The sequence below is a fragment of the Hydra vulgaris genome, chromosome 12 (assembly GCF_038396675.1).
Source record: "Hydra vulgaris chromosome 12, alternate assembly HydraT2T_AEP".
NCBI lineage: Eukaryota > Metazoa > Cnidaria > Hydrozoa > Anthoathecata > Hydridae > Hydra > Hydra vulgaris.
In genome coordinates, this window is record NC_088931.1 from 51,340,691 (window position 1) to 51,362,286 (window position 21,596).

Below are 21,596 nucleotides of genomic sequence, written 5' to 3' on the forward strand. Positions count from 1 at the left end.
TTGTACATCTAAATTAAAGATATAAACCCTAATTTTAGTTCTTTATTTTGTAAACTTAAAATTTGTTATTATTTTTTCAATATTTATTTTAAAAAACTTTTTATAATATATATTTTTATAATATTTATTGAAAATATATATTATAAAAAACTAAGAACAATAATTGTTCTTAGTTTTTTTTTTTTTTTAGTTCCATTTTCATCTCATAATGTTGAACTCAATTTTCGTCCTACAAGAGCTTTTTATATAGATAGCAATGATAAAAATTTTCTTGAGCCTGAACTAATACATTTTGGACAACTATATACAACATTCTTCTTATTCAATGATGTCAATCTGCCATCAAATGCAGCAGTTTTAAGTTTTCAGTTTTCCATTGGTTCATATCAAGGGTCAGGGTCAAACTCCAAAGACTTTTCAGCACAAGCCTATTTGTTAGTGTCTCAACATAAAACATTTGAGTATAATTTCATGACCCAGTTATTTACAAATACAGCTTTATATCTCTCAAATGAAGATTATATAACATTTCTGTTTAATGGATCTAATGCAAAAAGCTATAATAGTCTTGATTTGTTGAACCTCTATAACAAAGTTTCAAATAAATATTTTGGATTGGTAAAACATATAGGTATTGTCATAATACCTAATATTCGAGCAAGTGGTAACAATTTTGACTTCAATAGAAATGGATTTAAATTGGCTATATCATATAGAACAAAAGGTCACTATTTATTTTTGTAATTTTTTTTTTTTTAAATAAAAGTTAAATATAATTATTTTATTATGTTTTTAACTTTCACAGACACAACAACACAATAAATAAAATAGTAATTTTAATATGTTAAACTGAATATTAAAAATATATGGTGTTGCCTGTAGGTTAATAATCAACATCGTGCTAATGATGCTAATTAAAACTATTATCTGTATAATATCACTAAGAGCAATACATTACAGTAAAAATTAGATGAATTTCAGGTTAAACCAGTCTTATTGTTATTAGTTTTGTTTGGGTTCACCATGCTATGCAAGCCCCAAGCTGTCACAGAAGAAAGATCAGATTTACTAATAGCTGTTTATTCTAAGCAATTAAAAGTCATGACTTTTTGTTAAGATTTAAATATATAGTTGTGTCATTAAAAATAAAGCTTTAGAAGTAAGATTTAATGGAACATCATTAGTATAGATGATCTAGATTAGATGGAAGGGCAGAGATAATAAAGCTATTAGAACTTTGTTACGATGGTTATCAAGTCAGCAGTAGAACAAGGAGATTGAAATCTAAATTAATTGTCAGAGATTATCAGACTTAAGATACTATATTAGATGTTTTTTAATTAAAGGTTTCAACGCTTTGCTAATAATAGTTAAAAAACTAGGCAACAGTTAGTCAACAGTTAGTGGGGTTTCAGCAATCTCCAGAGTTTTTAAAAATTGGTGCAGTTGACATTTTTCAGCAGGTAGGAAAAAATAGGTTTAATTAAGCTCAATTTCAAGAGTAATGAAAAGATTTCCGAAGAATTGAATGTTATCTTTTAAAAAATACCTTTGTAAAAATGGAATGTTGTCTTTTGAAGAACACCTTTGTAAGAATGGAATATTATCTGGACTTCGTGTTGTAAAAGAGTTTTAGTTGCAAACAACTTAAGCAACAGAAGCAGGAGTAATAGGGATTTCTAACTATGGACTAGCTTGTTTCTTTAAAATAACATTTTTGAGTCGTGTGTGGTTGTTAGATTCAAGAGATAAATTGGAGAAGATGTTCTTTACAAATAGTACTGTCTTATTCTTGAGAGATTTAATAAGATCAGATCCATGTAGATAGATCTGATATTATAACCACTCAGAGATGGCATGCTAGACTTACCTTTAATAATGATATTGTTAAGATTTTCAAAAAGTCTCTAGAACCAAGAATCTAGAAATAATAAGTCTCTAGTTTCTAGGTGTCTTGAACTTAGTTTGCAAGGAAATATATGGTATTTATTAATCTGAGAATAATGGACCTTGTGTCATACAGATAATGACCTTGTGTCATACAAATGATGACCTTGTGTTATACAAATGATGACTTTGTGTCATACAGATAATGGCTTTGTGTAATACAGATGATGAATTTTTATCATACAGATAATAACATTGTGTCATACTGAATCTTTATGCATATAAAACATGATCTGAACTACCTAAAAGAGATCATACTAGGAACCTTTTCACATCAATTTTTTGCAAAGCTAAAAAAGACCTTGTTCTCCAGGGCGTTATTTTTGTTAAAAAGATGAAGAAAAAAAGAAAAATTGATTACGGTTAGAAATAGCAACTGCAAAAAAGAAGAAAATCAGGTGATACAGTGATGCTTGGTTTGAAATCGACTTGAATTATTAAAAATATCTATACCTGCCTGAATCCTAAAGATTATCTGGGGCAGAGTTTTCAACAGAGAGTAAAAAGTTTCCAGGAATCTCATTCAATTTGAAGATAGTAACAAGAAGTGCAATAATAGAATTAATCTGTTGTAGATGAAGTATGAGGTTTTAGTGAAATCATAGTATGATCTGTTGAAAAAGAAGTACAAGGGTTTAGTGAAACTATAGCATAATCTATTTAAAAGAAAGTACAAGGATTTAATGAAATAATAGCATGATTTGAACTACCTAATAGAGATCAAACAGAAATAACGCTGAAGCTAGGATCTAAGTAGAGCCATCAAGTTAACTATCTGGGTGAGAGATTGAGAACAAAAATACTTTTGAGCATCAGAGTCAGCTAAGTCAGTAATAAATTTAGTGTGATGGTTGTAGACATTCAGTATGATGATCATTAAAGTCAATAAGATGATCTTAATCTTGATCTAACCTTTAATACCATATGTTCATATATTTAAAATAAGTTTGGTCCTAAAGTTATACCATTTAAAAATAAAGAATGTTTGATGAAAATGTTTGATAACTTATTTACATAAATGACTGAAATAATTATTTACATAAATGACTGAAATCTCCAAAAATGTCATGTTTCAAAACATAACTTAAAAGATTCAATAAGATATGGCATGATCAGTTGAATTGTTTTAAGGGTTGTTGAGGTATTTCAATGTACTACATAAAAATACAAATCAATATGTGAAAGGAATGATAAAATATGGAAATGTTAGAACAAGTAATAATAAAACTTTTTCCAGGAGGTAGCTGAGAATTTCATTCACTCATGTTTAACAACTTATTTTTATAAAATTTCATAACAAACAAAGTTTTCTCTTTTTTATTTGAAAATTGTTACATAATGATTAGTTTTAGCTATAAATACATAAAATTTTCTGAAATGGCTTCATGAAAAAGTCATTATATTCCTCATGATAAAGTTTTGAATTTAGATTCAAAACTTTATGATGAGGAATATAATGACTTTTTCATGAAAAATGTTAAATAGCAAAGATAATGAAAGTAATTTGAAATCTTCTGTCAGTATGAATAGTGAAGAGAAGAGAAGTTACTCAAACTCCAACTCCTTTTCTTTCCACGCTAAAAAGGAAAGAAAATTTTCTTTCTGTGATGCACCTCAGTACACTGCACTGCTGTAAAAAGCTATTTTGCTCTATGACATGTCTCAGATTTTTATAAAAGTTTTTTAAAGTATTATTGCAATTGTTAGTGTTTTTTGTTATTAATTTTATCATAATATTTTTTTTAACTATTATACTCCAAAAAATAAATTACCTGCCAGGTCAGATTGAATAATATTTTCAACAAAAGTATTTTGATATATAATTGCCCACAGATTAAACTTTATATCTTTAAGATATAGTTTCTACTTAGTTCTTTATCAAAAATGTCTAAATCAACTTTTGTATAAAAATATTGCAAATACTTTGTTACTTTTTCTGCCATTATGGATAATGACATCGTTATTTCCTAAGCTTGTTAGCGTTTATTTTCTTAGCTAACTTTAGTCATCTGATGGCTATAAATTAAAAATGTAAGTTTCATTAAAGAAAATTAATAAAGTTGTTTTCACATAACGTAGAAAAGATTTGGTTTTTAATACTTATACAATATTTCTTTAATTTTAATGCAATATTTAATACAATATTTATCATGCAGTAAATTTCTAAAAAAATTTTAATTATCAAACATATAAAGTTTTATTCATTATCTCAACTTGACTAACTATATTGACGATAATAAATTATCAAAAGTCTTATAAATTAGTGAATGATTGATTGTGTTATAAATAATTTAAAAAAAAGAAATGCATCTTTTGATTTTAAATGTTTTTCATTAGCTGCTAAAAAATAAAATAGTCTGTTTAAAATCTTTATTGAATACATACATTGAATATGTTGTGTGTGTATTTTACACTCAATAAATCTTAAAATAAAAACTTTATCTAAATAATGTAATTATCCTTCAAACAGTTTTACTTTTAATAACAAAATTACATGAACAAACAATAAAAGCAAACTTCAGAATGAAGTTTAGAACGACTGAGAAAAAGTTTTTCAGCTTAGAAAGTAGTATTATTTATTTAAAACAATAGTTCAAAGAAGTGAACTCTAAATTTTAAACCTTATATTTATATAACTTATTACCTAACAAACTTATGTCGTGCTAAGTTGGCATGTACACAATGGTCTGTCTATAGGCACAACTTTATATTTATTTGTACCATACCTCTCTATAACTTTGTTGGCACATGTTTCTATTTTATGAAATTTTATCTGTCTATATTTTGATATTTCTTCAATTTTATGTCTTTTAGCTCAACTAATTTTATTGCCTATAAGTATTCCATTAAAAAATACTTGTAATTATTTTTAATTTGCATAACAGCATGTAACAGTATAAACCATATTATATTACGAAATTACTACTGTGTTAAGCTGAGTAAGATATAATATAATCACATTGCATTATAATTAATAAATCACAGTACATTATTGTACATAAACTTTACATCTAGCATAAATTATAATAAATAAGCTTATCATTTACCCTTTAAGCATATTTAGCAATAAACTTGGATTATTCCAAAACTACCTGGCATTCAAACTTTTATGACACATTATTTGAAATTCATATCAACTTTGATGCTACATATAAGGTGGAATATAAGTTGAATATGCTTTAAACTTAAAAAAGATGATACCATTCTAAAAAGCGTATACATATTCTATATACAAATTTTTTTGATTTTCTAAACTTTGAAAATTTTTGATTTAGTCTTTCTTAATAAATTTATGGAAAAATGATATTTCAACTATAATACATTGTATTATCTCAAAAAATACGTTTATATTTTAACAACTACAAAAAAAACCTTTAAGTATATTTTGTATTTTATGATATTATATATATTAATCTTGATAAAGTTAGCTTTTATTTTTCAGTAAATCCAATAGTGTAAAATCAGTTTCATTAAGTTATTTTTTTTTTAACTATTTTTATGATGTAGTAATTGGAAATGAAAATTTATCATCACATGTTACAACAGTAAACTCCATCGTATATGCATTCGATGACAGTTATTATATTACTGGAATACAGTTTCAAAATAAAGAGTTAATAAAAAAAACTTATGCACTATTTTCTTATGATTCCAGTGGATATCACTTTCTTGCTGAGGTAATTTTTTAAATCTATGAAAATATTTTACTAATTTTTGATCATAATGAACACAGTAGTGTTATTTTTTATAAAATTAATGCTAACAATGTAGTATGTTTTTTAAATAATATTTAATTTCCATAATAAGTTTTAGTATTAAAGATAATTTATTATATTTTTTTAAATTTTAAAAAAAGATTGATATATGTAAATATTGTGTAAAAATGTTTGAATTGTTTCTGAAAATCTTTTTTTCTAAATTCTATATATTATACTGGCAAAGCATGTTGTTATGTTTTTTTTTTATAACAAATGACCTGTTTAGCTTTTATTGACTAAAACAAAAAGTTTGGACTTTAGTTTTTTGAAATACATTTTTTGCATTTTAAAATAAACCTTGTATTTTAAAAAACTTAAAGCCAAAAGTTGATGCCTTGCAGATAACCATATTTATATTATTTGGTTGCACTAGTTTACAAATTGGTAATATATAAACTAATGCGCTCAGCTTGCAATCAAGAGATTTAAAGTTCAAATTCACCACTGGAAGTGTAGCACTCAACTTATTTTTATGCATAGTGGGATAACAAGGTTAGTGTGCAGCGTAGTTTTTAATAGAGTTTTTGTAACAAGGTATGTTTTTTGTGTTTGTTTAAATGTGATCTAAATGTTAAATTGTGATCAGCTGAATGTGATGTTTCTAAAAGCTTTACAGTAAAAAAATTATTAAAATTGTTTAAGTAGTTCCTGTAAAATATCAAAAATCCTATGAGTTATTATCATTCCGAACAGTCTTTTAAATTGCGAGAACACATTACTTTGCAACAAATTACTTGAATAAATTACTGCAACATTTTACTGGAACAAGTTTCTTCAGCATATGTTTGTTGTTACATAGTTCATATTTCAGTCATATGCAGAAAGCAGTTCACTCATATCCAAATATATAGGATGGATATTAGTTTTAGAAATATGAAATTGATTAACATAATTGTAAGAATAAAAAATAATGAATGTCCACCTACTGGTTATAATTAGTATTATAAAAATATAGGATGGCATTTAGTTTTAGAAATGAAATTGATAAAGATAATTGTAAGAATAAAAAATAATGAATGTCCACCCACTGGTTATATTTAGTATTATAAACTCTGTTAGCTGACAATGTAATTAGATGTAGTTTGTTTCTTAACTTCTTCAAATTTCATTAGACCTATTTGTTATCTGTGATACTAATTTAGAACTCAGCCTTCTTATTTTTAATTTGGCATATATATTCTTAAAATAATTCAAGACTCTCTATATATAATGATATAGTGGTTGATCCAGATCCATGTAGGCCCAATTTTTACTTAAAAAATATTTTACAAGTCAAAATAAACTCTAACTTTTAGACAATAAAGATAAGGATGGTAAAATTAAATACATATTTGCGTTACTATATTTTCTTTACAATAGTGTTATCATTTAAGGTGTTCAATTAAACTTTACAGCAAACAACACACATGGTTTTTTAATGCTGAAATAGTCTTTAATTTTGTACTATGTTTTTCTTATTGAATCTAAAACAAACTCTTTATTAAGAGACTTTAAACTGATATCCTCACTGCTTCTTCTTGTTAATGTTGCAAGAATCTTGTCTTATTGGTAATCTTGCTTTAATTTAGAGCTCTGTTTAAATTTTTTTACAAGCTGGCTTTTTTTATCAAAATTTTCTTTCAAAGACTTTTCAATATTTACTTTAATTTTTTGATTGTTTGGGTTAACTTCATTTGCTAAAGAAATTTAGCTAAAGAAACTAAAAATAAAAAATAAAAAATACTTTTGAGTATTTTTTATTTTTTACTAAATGTCCAGACTCAAATGTTAAAGTTACTAGTTCAAATTGTTTAAAAAAAATCAGGATTTTGTTTCGAACTTATAAAACTTATTTTTTAAGAAATTAGGTATTGTGATTTATATTAATTGACCTTTTTATTTTAAAATACTGTAAATTAAAGTATAATAAGTTATATAATTTTTTACCAATAACATTATTAAGTCAATAACTCAATGTTTTCTATTGTTGAATTCAATGTTTGGTTAAACTTAAACAGTGTAGAATCACCAGTTGTCAGTCTTTTAACATTGCTCTTTACATTCTTGTCATTTCTCATAGAAAGGTTTTCAGATACAAATTATTAGCATTTTTAATAAGATTAGTTTCAAAAGTAAAGAAATATCAATAGATTAAAAAAAAAAGAAATTGACCATAATTTTTTTACAAACTTTTGTTTGATAAAAGATGTTTTTTGCCAATACTCAGCCTAATGCAAATCATAAGAATTTTCTAATTTGTCAGCAACTTATGTTAACTAATCAGAACAAAAATATTTTGTGACAGTCCTATTGGTTGAGTTGAATAATGCTGTTTATGGTGGATTTAAATCAAAATAACTGACTATAGGAGCGTGAATGACTGCTGCTATTTTTACCTTCTATAATTTCATTTGTTAGTTTTTTTTAAAATGAAATTTTGAGGTGAAAAAGTTAAGAGTCACAGTAAAAGGATGAGACTTAATTGAATGAGAAGTAACACGAGAATGAATTTTATTAGATGGCATAAGACATGCTGGCAAGAGAAGTAACATTACAGCGATGTGAAAATAGTTGAATACAAGGACAGAGTTGAGATCTATAGAGATAAAGAATAAAATCTGGAGTAAGAAATTGGCAAGCACAATAAAGATGTGCCTTAAGATGACCTTAGCAGATGCTAATTTTGCAATGGATTTGATATATGGTTTCCAAGAAAGATTGGAATTAAGAGTTAATCATATAAGACAAAGCATAGTTGACTTATCGAGTACATTACTGTTTATAAATATAGGATGATCTAAATTATTGCGAGAACAATCAGCTAAAAAAAATTGAGTTTTATCTGAATTAAAGTTCACCAGCCACTGTGAGCCTCATGCTGTAGCAGAAGTGAGATCCTTTCAAGCTCCAATGCCCCCTCCAAGCAATCAGAGAGTGTTGACTTCTTATCATGACAAGAATAAATGGTAATATCATCAGCGAAAAATTTGATGTGAGAATGTCTGGCAGATCATTAATGTAAATTAAAAAGAGTATAGGGCCAAACATTGAACCTTGAGGAACCCCTGATGTTACAGGATATGAAGAAGAGTGCTGTCCATCGAGGGTAACTTTTATACTACAATTGGTAAAGAAGGATTCAATAATCCTAAAGATGTTACCAGATACACTGAATGGAGAAGACCAGATACCAAACTTTATCAAAGGCTCTAGAAATGTTAAGAGCAATAGCCCTAACCTCTCCACATGTATCTAAGGCACAATAAAGCTTATCAGTATTTAGTTTAAAAGTTATTGTTTGTTTTCTAAAATACCTGCATTTTAATACATAATTACCAAACTACTAGTAAATAAAACTTACAAGCTCTACTTGATATAAATCTGTCAGATTCATATAATTGCTCTTGGTAATGTCAAGTTCATAATATTAAAAAATACAAATTTTCTTTTTTTCTTTTAAATTTTTAAATGGGCTTTACAAATAGTTAGTTTAATATTTGGTTAATAAATTTATAATAGAATTTATTTAATGATAAAAATTATACTATTAAAATATCCATATTAAAACATACATTTGCATATAAAAATAAAAAGTTCAGTGTTTTAAATAACATCTTCATACTTTTCTTAACAAATATCTTCTTAAAAGACTGCCACTGTTTAATATTTATATTATCAAAAATCCGTGACACATTAAAAATTCAAAAATCTTTTAAACGCTATCATTTAATGCAACAAAAATATATTCTAAGAGCATGCGTCTGCCAAACCTACATTGTTTAAAAAAAAAATCTGAAAATTTTTCAGTACATGTTTCCAACACGTATAGGAATGATGGTCAACTATGCAAGTTAGATTATGGTTGTTGTCCTAGGTAAAGGATACCACAGGTGTTTAAAATACTGGCTAAAATATATGTCTATGTGTATATATGCTTATACTGGTATTTTTTTTTTCATTGTTTATTTATTTGTTCATATTATTGTTTTTTTTTAAATCGGGTAACTCAACATACTAATATAACAAATATGTATTAGTGATTTCTGCTGTGTATTGCAAAAAATTATCATTTTCACAAAAATTAATAAAAAGTTTCAAAAAATGTAACAGACTTTTGTCTGTTTTAACCAAAATATATATTTAATGTATGAACACTTGAACGCACCAATTTCTATTTAAGTCAGTTGATGTATATCGATTTTAACATATTTGAAGTAGTACAATTATTTATATAAAATTATTTATAAAGTATTAACTTAAATTATTAATAAAATGATGTAACAAAATAATACTGTTTTTTGACGATTCTTTAAAAAAATAGCAATCAATTTTTAAACCGTGACAAAAAAATTGCCTCAAATACAAAGACATTTTACTTACTGAGTATACTGACAATTACAGAGTGTTATTAATTACTAACAGGAAACATGAAAAGAAATTTTACCTCTGAATCTCAAAGTTTTAAAAAATCTTATGAAACAACCAAAGAAAAAAAAAACAGAAAAAACTTATTTAAAAAAATAATTATACAACCTGGTATTTATCTTTCCTATTAAAACATTGCAGTAAAAAAACTTTTTATTAATAAGAAAGGCTAGTTCTCTATAAATAATTTTATATAAATAATTGCACTACTTCAAATATGTTTAAAGTGACTTTGAACATATTTGAAGTAGGAAATTGGAAAGTTGGAGCGTAACTTGACTGAAAGTTTTGGTTTAGACAGACTGAAAGTCTGTTATACTATTTCTGTTTACTACTATTTATCCTAAACTTTTGAACTTTTTTCTAAAATTTTAGAAATGATTTTCTTTAGAATTATCATGATTATTGTCATTGTATTTTTATTATTTTGAATAATAAAAATACAATGACAATATTGTATTATTCAAAGTTAATATTATAGCTATTAAGACCCTTTTTAAAAAATTTTTATTACAATTTTCATCTAATGGTAATGCTGATTGAAACCAGTTAAATACCAGTAATTCATTTTACGCAATCAAACAACAAATATTTTTACTTATGTTACATAACTAAGATTTTTGGTGTGACAATTTTACATATAAAAGTAAAAATATTGCTAACATATATGTTTATTTGGAATTTTAACTGTAGAAAGTGTCAATTGTTTGAGCTTTAAATGTGTCTGGCAGAGGTTGTCATCATGTTAAGTGTCTGACAATGGGTGACATGATTTCTAAAACTATTCTGAAGTAAATTATAATAACATTAGGCATATTTTTTATTAATAAACAATTTTTTATAAATAAACAATGAAAAAAAAAATACCAGTATAAGCATATATACACATAGACATTTATTTACTTTTAAAGCTTATTTTTTCGATTTATATTATACCTTATATATAAAGTACTGGTCAAAATTATAGCACAAATTTAAAATAAAAATTTAATGACAGAAATTTAGCGGAGGGTTGAATGAAAAGTTATAATTATTTTTTTTTATCTAAAGAATAACATTTTACTTTTTACAAAAATGAATGAAAATTGAAAATACATTTAAACTTTACATGTTTTAAAGTTCCCTTAGTAATAATACAGAAAAATAAGATGGTCAAAATTATAGCACATGGTACAAATTTTATATAAAAAAACATAAGAATTTGATGTAATATGAAGAATTGTTGGATCTTTTAGTTCTAAAAATTTGAGAAATACAATCTGGAACAGAATTTACCAATTTAATGCAAAGATTAATTGAAGTCTTGTCCCAAATGTCTTCAATTGCATCCTTTAGGTAATTTCATCCCATCACGTCCCTGGTAGTACTGCACTCAACTTGTTTCTCCACGCAGCGGCCTTGTTTGTCAAGGTTTGTGTTTTGGAGTTATAGAGTTGAGAGAGGGTTATATAACCACAAGTAGCCTCCTCACCTGTAGTGGCCTTATCGGCCTTGGGGAGGTGAATTAACAACAAACAAAAAAAATGTGTGTTGCTTATGTTGTAATTTTTGAGTTTTTGGTCAATAATTGACCAAAGATTTTTGATCAAATTTGCATCTAATGAAATGGGTGGCCATTCCAGGAGCCAAATGTTCTTCGTTGTAAATCATTCCAGAGTTTTTTTTGCTTTGTGACACGGTGCGTTGTCTTGTATAATATAACAATCTTCAGCTTCAGAATCAAAAAGAGTGTCCATATAGTCAGGAAATTCAGCATTTCTAAATAAGAAGAAGCATTCAAACGACCTTTGTAAAACTTCAATAAACCTATTCCATTTGCAAAAAAATATCCCCATACAGAAATAGTTCCACCTCCACCTTGTGCTCTTGATGTAAAGTTAAAAATTAAATCTTTTTCATTAGGAGATGACATACAAACTTGCGATTCTTTATATTTATGACATTAAATGTGATTCTTCACTAAATACCACATGATACCTTTGATTTCGAGTCCAATCAACATTTTCTGAGCTTAATGTTGATAACAACATTGTTTCTGCGTGTAACTTTTCAACCCTTTTTCAACAAACAACAACAAACTGTTCTTGAACTAATGGTTTTTTCTTTTGCAGCATTCAACTCAATAGCAATTTTTCACCTTGAATTAGTACAATTTTTTTTAGCAAGTGTCGCTACTTAGTGGTCTTCTGTAGAATTAGTGCACCTACAACATCCTTGATCTGGTCCCTTTTTCATTGGTAAACTCATTTTTATTTTATCAGCAGTATTATAGACAAATTTTCTGGAAGTTTTAGCATGTTTAACAATACCAGCAATATTAAATTGCTGTTGAATTACAAGTTTTTAACGAGCTGTTGCCACACAGAGCTCACTGCTTTGCAACCCATTGCATAAATTTTGTTTTAATTTTAAAATTACTCAAAAAACTTTGAAAAATTATAAGACTTAACAATCTAATGCTATTTTATCTAACAATCTAACAATCTAACAATGCTATTTAACAATCTAACAATGCTATCTAACAATCTAACAATGCTATACAATCTAACAATCTAACAATGCTATCTAACAATCTAACAATGCTATTTTAAATAATTAACTATGATGCTAGTAGATAAATAAAATATCATACACAACAATACATCAATGCATTTAATAATTCACACTGTCAAAATTACGTATGAATATGAGTGTGCTATAAATTTGACCAACATTTTTTGAATATGTTTGTAAAATTGTTTATTTCTAAGATGAATAGTGAACAAAATTTTTAATTTTATGCGCACATTTTAAATGACTAATGTAAACACATTTTAAAAATGCTCTCAACAATATGATTAATACATACAAAAATTTTACATGAAAATTTTAATTTAATAGGTTGTGCTATAATTTTGACAAGTACTTTATTATATTATACCTTATATATATTAAAATATACCTTAAATATATTATATTATACGTTATATATGATTACTATATTAGTATGGTTTTATATTAGTTTATAATTTATGGTTATGATGCAATTTTGAACTTCAATGTAGCATCTGCTCACTGCATTACTTTCAACTATCTAGTGAGTTCTTTTATTGAACCTTTTAGAGAAATAACTTTTGTTTTCTGTAAATGTTTCTATAAAAAATTTTCTTCAAGTATAAATTTTTTCTTTCAAGTTGATAATAGCCCATGTTACTAATTGTTTGGCATTGTCAAAAGCACCATCAAAATTGCTTGAAATATTTTCTAACAACCCAACAATACAATCTAAAATATGCTTGATTCAAGCATATTTTCACATATATTATTTACATATATTAAGCATATTATTACAAATTTACTTAAAGTTTAAGTAAATTTGTTCCAGTGATATATAAATAATCAGAAAGTAACTCTATGTAGTGGAATATTTATAAATTAAAGTTTTGCAGTGGCAATCATTTTAATCTTGATAAATTGATCATGTTACCTTTATTGAGTTTCTTATGAAATAGTTTAAACTTACCTTATCCAGTATTAGATGTACAGTTTCCAATGCATATAATTTGTTCATGAACTTTATCTGTGGCATGTCTCATAACTATTAAGTATTAAAGCTTCACAATTACATCTAGTATCCAATTAAACAGAAAACATACCAGCAGATTTAATTTTCTTAATTTAATTTTCTTTACAGTTTTTTTTCTTACATTTAGTTTAGTGGTGTCTTTGAGTTGAAGGTAATTAAATTCCAAAAATTTTTTTTTTTTTTCAAATTACGAACATGTCAATTTTTTTTTTTCAATATAATATGATATTTTTTACTTATTGAGTAAATTTTAGACAAGAGTAATAATGTTTATGAGATTTTTCCATGAAACATTATTTTTTTGTTTAATGTATTGGCAGTAACTTTTTTTTCTAATAGCTTAGACCATGTTTTTCCATCATTTTTAGAATCTCAATTTCTCTCTACCACTTTTTTTTCAAACTTGTTGTTACATGTTTTTATTTTTTGAAAGAAACGCAAAGCAAATATCTGCAATATTTGATGTGCGTTTGTGTGGTAAATTAATATCACTTGCACTTGTTTTATTTGAAACATTGTTGTGAAGTGTTCTGGCAATAACACTTAAAATATTAACCAAAATTTTCATCATAGGTAATTGAAGTTTTTGACCTGTCATTTTTGGGATTAAAATTTGCTTAACCAGCATTGTTTTATTTTAAAACATTGCTAGCAACTAACATTGCAAACAACGTTGCAACAACTAAAACATTGCAACAACTAAAAACTAAGAAACTAACATTGCTAGCAACACAAAAGTAAAATTACAATTGTCAGCTAAGTTTCAAAATATAACGGGTAAATCATAATTTGTTGCATTACTATATATTGAACATTGGGATTTTATTTTTTGTCTGGTTGTGTATTTAAAAAGTTTTTTTTAGCAACCATGTTTATAGTTTGACTTTATATAGCTAAATCATTACTACATAATTGTTTATAATGCTTTAGCATTATAAAGAATTTTTACTTTTTGATCTCTTTCTTCCCACTAAACATTATGTATACCTCCTCTGTATATTTCAATCTTATGTTGCTTATAACTGTAACTTATTTAATCAATACTAAAAATTATTAATCAACAAATTAAAATGAAATTTTGATTTTTTTAAACCATTATATATATTGGAATGTCACTAGCAATACCACATAAAAAATTTTTATGAAAGTAAAAGTTTTTTTGCATTTGAATTCTTAACGTTATTTTATTAAAGTTGCTTTGTTAATAAATGGTTATTTAGTTTATGTTTGTAAAGTTATCTTTTATTGTCTAATAATATTTTTTGGTTTATTTTTTTGTTGTGGTTATAGTTTTATTTTGATAAACCAATTTAATAATATAAATAAACAGTGGTTGTCTTGTTGGGAGTGAATTTATATTAAAGAAAAAAAAAAGAAAAATCTTATTGATTCTACAGCAATACAAAAAATATATATTATTTATTTCAATGTCATTTTTACTACTTTAGTTTGAAAAAGCAAGTGGAGATAACAGTATCATTGTCATAAATAGTTTTATTAAAACACAAATGTTAAAGTTTGATGCAAGTTATGCGATTGATCCTCTTGTTAAATTTTGGGGTCAAAAAGGTAAGATGTTGGTGGTAGATACTTCTTTTACAAAATGCATCTTGTTGACAACAACCAGAGCTGCATTTGTGACATTGTTAAATTGTCGGTGCTCTTAGACATGAAAAACCATCATCCAAAAGTTCATAATAAGATTTTAAGAAATACATTTCTTCGCTAAAAGCTACAACTTTTTAAAGAAAATAAAAAACTAAATGCCTCTTTATGGTTGGCGCCGCTAGGCATTTGCCTAGATTTGCCCTATGGCAAATGCGCCTATAACCACAACATTTGGATAGATTTGTAGAAACAAAATTTAAATAATACCACATAAACTTCAATTAAAAAACATAAGACTAAAGCTGGAAAGTAAAAACCAACTTTTGTATTTGAATTAAAATTTATTTCCTTTACAAAATATTGAAAAACCTTATTGATATGATATACTATATTATAAACAATATTACTTAGTATATAGCAGTATAACAACTTATTTATTTTTAATTTAGTTAAAAACATGAATTTTGTATAAATGTTGTTGTCAACAAGATGCAATTTATAAAAACTAATGCACAATACATTTACTTTTAAGGTTGCAGCCACTTTTACAATATTTTTACAATATATTTACAAAGAATGTATGTTTTTTGTTTCCCTTCAAAAAATGCCCTAATTAATTATATTAATTCACTAAACATTTCAAGTCACAGGGACTGAAGGATGAAGAGAGAATGAATAAAATCAATTAGACTGAATGACTTTGAATGAATGAATAAAATAAATAATTTTGCAAGTTATTGAGTTCTAAGTGAATAGCTTTTTACTATTTTTTGGTTTTCAAATCAGTACTTTTTAAATGAGTAGCAATATCATTTTTTAAAGGTTTTAACTTTAGTTATGATTTGATGTGTAATGATAATTGATAATCATCTGAAATTATATTATTAGATAAATGTTCAACTGTTTAGGATCTCTCTGAAGGACGCTATCTATGTTTTTTGGTATGATAAACAAATTTTAACTTAAGAATTATTTTGCATGATGATTTTATTAATGGAAAAAAAAAAGATAAAATATAACCTTTTTTAAATACTTAAAAAATAAAATTTCAAACTGCCCCAATAGAATCTCTCCTTTGAGGAAATATATCTCATTCTAAAAAGAGACATTACATTAAGATTTTGTCGAATTGTAAGGGATGTCCTAAAGCAACAGTTACCTTAATACAATTGACAGTCTTTTGCCACTTATTGACTTCAAATAAGAAAGCAGGGTCACTAATAAAACAGGAAATGTTGAAATTAAGCCTTTTGGCTGAAAAATGTAATTATAGTTTTATCAACATTTTTTTTGTAAATGTGTTAGAAAAACATTTTAATTAATCATAATTTTTTAAAAATAAGATTCCCTTTTCTTTTTTGTACTAATAATTGTCATGCTTTTCAAACAGCTTTTTTCAAATTTTGAATAAAAAATTAATTTTTTTTGTAAAGGCAAGCTCTAATAATTTAAAAAATGTTGGTAAAAAATAAAGCAAATTTATATAAAATTTTAAAAGGATAATAAAAAATAATATAAAAAATATTAATTTTAATTTCTTAAAAATTATTCAATTACTTTAGTTAAAAATAAAAAAGTGAATAAAAATTATAAAAGTAGATATAAAAACTATTAATTTAAATTTTATTGCATAAAAATTGTTTTTTTTTAATATAAAATTAATTTTCTCACATTTTTTTAATAACATATTTTTTTAGAGATGTTTTTAAGTTTAAGGACCATGAATCACCTTTAAAATTTTAAAATCTAATTCCTTTATTTTAGTGTTATTTTATTATGTAAGGCATATATATAGTGGGTGTGAAAAGACATTTTTTAAAAAGCACTATTTTATTTAATTAACCATTGCGGTTAACTATTGATAAAACAAAAAAGATTAATTTTTGACTGTAGTAACTCTCTGCAAATGAATGAATTGCATTCATTTTTCAGTTACCACAGATGGGAATAACTAAAGCCAATTTTGAAGTTCAGCTTTATGGTTCTGAGGCTGGCTCGCGGTCAGGTTTTCCAAACTCTGTAGTAGCTCTCAGAGAGGCTGATTCCATCAGAAGCTGTAAAATATCAGACTATTAACAGTTCCAGGTTACCCATGGTTAGTGTCGCTGTTCATATTTTTAGTATGCATTGTTGATAGTACATTTGGAGCCCTTTGTTATGGCTATGGGTTTATTAATAGTAATGAGGCAATTGCTTAGGCTATTAAATAGTGTACTAAGTTCTATCTATGTTTTAAGTCAAGTTCTTTAACAATTTTAATAAAATAACAAAAACTATAAAACACAATAAACCATTGTCATCACTAAGTTCTCTAAACTTATCATTTACTAATATTTGCGATCTTCAAAGTAACTTTTCTTCTGTTGAATCTTATCTCTTCCAAAGTTCACCAGACCTACTTGCTCTTTGTGAGGCTAATTTGAGTTCGGCTGTCTCACACTGTGATCATAGTGTTTATAGTTATCTTCCTTTAATTTGTAAAGACTCCATAGTCACATGCTTGGCTGGGCATTTACATTAGTAAGACTTCACCAATTTGTTGGGAATCTAGACACTATCTATCAGCCAATATTGTTGTTGTTGGCAACTTAATGTTAATACTCAGCAGACTGAATATATTGGCTCTAGTGTCAGTGACTCTGCAGTCATTAAGGCCCACAACTTTTGCTTTTCTCAATCTTTAACTCATATAAATAACTTTCTAACTTGCTTTCCTGACAAACCGAATCATTTACATTCTCTACTTAACTTATGTCTTGTTTCTGATTCTAGTCATTGCTCAGTTTCTCCGCATTTACCGCTAGGTGCTTCTGATCACGGTTTGATCTCTCTAACACTATTATCTTATTCTTTTTCATCACCAGGGGTCCTCTATCATCATACCGCTTACAACTACCATAAAGCTGACTGGTATTCTTTTCGTGATTTTCTTCATTATGGCCCTTGGGTAAAAATCTTTTTTCTTCCTGGTGACAAATGTGCTTCTTACATAACTTCTTAAATTCAGGCTGGCATGTAATCTTTTATACCCTCTCAACGATTTTAATTATTCTTGCATTATTCTTCTCCATGGTTTTTTTCTCATTTTGCTGCTGCAATTTTCAATCAAAACCATTACTTTCATATCTATCAGAAAACAATTCTCCGGAAAACAGAGATCTGTTTACTATTGCTAGAAACCATTGTAGAAAAGTTTTGCCTAAGGCCAAAGCCTGCTCTTCTCAGGTCATAAAATCTTGTATTACATCTCAAAAATTTGACTCTCGTGACTTCTGGAGAATCTTAAACAATAATACAATTTACCAATAATATAGTCAAATTTGTTATTCCACCTCTTGAATGGTTCAGATTTTGTCACTTCACCTAAAGACAAAGCTGAATTGTTTGCTAAGAACTTTTGATCAATACCATCTCTTGGTTCCACTAGTTGCAATTTACCTGATATAGCCAACAAAGATGTTGATCCATTGCTTAATATTCGTATCATTCCAACTTCTGTATCTATGATAATTTCTTGCTTGGACTATTCTACAGCTTGTGGTCCAGACAACATAGCTGTTATAGTTTTGCAGAAGTGTTCTCTGGAGCTGTCGTCTATACTTTCAAAACTATTTAACAAGTGTTTATCAGAGTCTTTTTTTCCAGCCCGCTGGAAAGCAGCATCTGTTACCTCTATTTTCAAAAATTCTGGAGAACAATCTGGCTTGTCTAACTATTGTCTCATTAGTCTTCTTCCTATCATAAGCAAGGTTTTTGAATCTTTAATTAACAAACACTTAATCTCTTATCTTGAATTTAATAACTTACTTTCTGATCATCAGTATGGATTTCAATCTTCTTGTTATTCAGCTGATTTGCTAACAGTAATAACCGATAGGTTTTATTGTGCATCAGATAAAGGTGGAGAGGCTGTCACTTTTGACATTTCTAAAACTTTTGATAAAGTTTGACATGCCAGTCTTCCCCATAAGCTTTCTTCTTACAGTGTATCAGTGTAACCAATAATCTTAAAGATGTTACAGTGTAACATCTTTAAGATTATTGAGTCCTTCCTTTCTCATTTTAATATATAAGTTGTTCTTGATGGACAGCACTCTTCTACATATCCTGTAACTTCAGAGGTTCCTTAAGGTTTTATCCTCGGCCCTATCCGGGTATTGTTTGCTGACAATACTACCATTTATTTTTGTCTTGATAAGAAGCCAACACACTTTGATAGTTTGGAGGGGGAATTTGAGCTTGAAATGTATCTCATTTCCGCTACATTTTTTTCAGCCAATCGTTTTTGAAATAATTTTGATCTTCTTTTATTTATGAATGGTAAGGTACTTGATGAGTCATCTTACTTGGAAACCATGTATCAAATTGATTGCAAAATTAGCATCTGCTAAGGTTGCATCTCTTTATGCTTGCCACTTTGGATTCTGTTCTTCATCTCTATAAATCTCAAATCTGTCTTTGTATGGAATACTGTTGCCATATCTAGGGTGGATCTTTGAATTATGTCTTTTCACTCTTTGATAAGATGTAAAAACGCATTGTAAACATAGTTGAATCTGCTCTTGCAGCCAAACTCCAACCTTTATCACTTCATCGTATTATTTCTTCTCTTTCTCTTTTCTATACTATAACGAGCACTGCTCTAAAGAGCTAGCATCTCTTGTGCCGTCTACTAAAATTCATTTTTGTTTTACTCAGCATTCAATTAATTCTCATCCTTTTTCTGTTTTTAAGTGCTCTAAAAGCTCTTGTTCATCTAGTTTTTTTTCCTTGAACATCAGTTCTTTTCCTTAGCAATCTTTTAAATTGTCAGTCAATCGTTATCTTGCTCTATAAACTTCATCTTTTCTTTTCCATTGATTCCAACTCTATCAGTGGTTGTTGCAGCCTTGTTGGAAGCAAAGATGTTGAAAAAAGAGGTTATTTATTAAAAATCAATGTTTGGCTTTAGTTATAGAGTGCTGGAGTCAAACCATAAATCAGGCATATGTAAAAATAAAGAACCACTATTGGCAAGAAAAAATCTCTATTATTAAGGATAAAATATTAAAAAGAAAGGAAAATATTATTTAAAATAGGTTAGTTAAAATGAGTGCTTCAGTTTGGAAGAAAAAGTATAACATCTTCTGTCATCAACAATTAAAAATAAATTGTCAATTCCTTTGATTTGGAGCTTCTTTTGAAATATTGTTGTTCTTAAAACAAGTTCTAAGAAGGGCTCCATAGTACTTTTTAGTGGTTTCTTTTTTTGTGTTTTTCAGAAGATGAACTCAACAATGATGTAAACATCAGATTTAAGTTCTTCTTCAGAGATTCCTTTTTTTATTTCAATTCCAGATCACTGAATGTTTTCATATCTATATCTGAATTAGAGCCTCATAAAGAATACTAGTCATCAGTATTGTCAAATTAGTCAGCATTTGCAAGTTTCTTATCATGTTTCTAAGTCTTTAGTTTGCTGCAGTTTATGTTTGTTTTGGTATCAGGTGTTTTGAACATATTCGATTGAGAACTATCATAACTTGTCAGAATTGTGTCTTCAATCTTTTTAATCCCCATTCCTGCTGGGACATTCAGTTTTCTCTTCTTCTGTTATTTAGGAGACTTTCTCCCTACTTTCTTCAAAAAAGGCTTTGATAGAATCAGTTTGGCTTGAATTAAGCTCTGGAGATACTGTTTATGGGCAACTGGAGTTACTTTTGGCAGTGGCATCACTATCAGGAAGCTTTTTCAGAATTTTATTTTTGTCTAAGGGTACAATACCAGCTGCCTTAAATCTACTTTTTAAGTTTTTGCTTATGTTTTCCTCACCCAAAGCATCAAGGCACTTTTTCAGAAATCTCGGAAAGCTGTCTTTTGGAATAGAGCCACAATTGACCATTTCCACTGTGTAAAAGTCTGCTGCCATTTTATTTTAATGGCCCAAAGAATACCACATCTAAGTGCTATGCAAAGTGCGTACTGTTAGGAGGTAGCAGTACAAACTTTATGCGGCAATCAGAAAAAATCTTAATATACCAAATTTCTCAGGGAACTTTTTTTAAAGATGACCCTTTCTTCTACAGCTGTTTTCAGTAACTCTTATGTGTAATCCTTATACTTTTAGGTTCCAAGCATCTTCTTTGGGCTTCTAGGCATTTTTAGTCCTGAAAAAGAGAAAAAATTTATTACTTAAGGAACTTTGATTTATTATAGTATCACACAAAAAGAATGGACTAACAAAAGCCACTTTATGATGTGGCTTTTGTTACCCCATGTTGTTTATCACTGAAAAAAAAACATCACAACAAAAGAAAGTTATGGGTTATAACCTT

At 27.1% G+C, this 21,596-nt stretch overlaps 1 protein-coding gene across 4 annotated transcripts in view; it reads left to right on the plus strand.

The window, feature by feature from the left end:
- LOC105849170 (uncharacterized) overlaps nucleotides 1–21,596 on the plus strand; it is a 209,399-nt gene that overhangs the window by 64,949 nt on the left and 122,854 nt on the right. For all 4 annotated transcript variants that reach the window (XR_010642513.1, XM_065813632.1, XM_065813633.1 and 1 more), the window contains 3 exons: nucleotides 191–724; nucleotides 5,455–5,624; nucleotides 15,123–15,243. Coding sequence is in view for 3 of the 4 variants with exons in the window: in XM_065813632.1 (XP_065669704.1) it covers nucleotides 191–724; nucleotides 5,455–5,624; nucleotides 15,123–15,243 (825 nt within the window). In the remaining variant the exon portion in view is untranslated. The remainder of the gene's footprint in view (nucleotides 1–190; nucleotides 725–5,454; nucleotides 5,625–15,122; nucleotides 15,244–21,596) is intronic.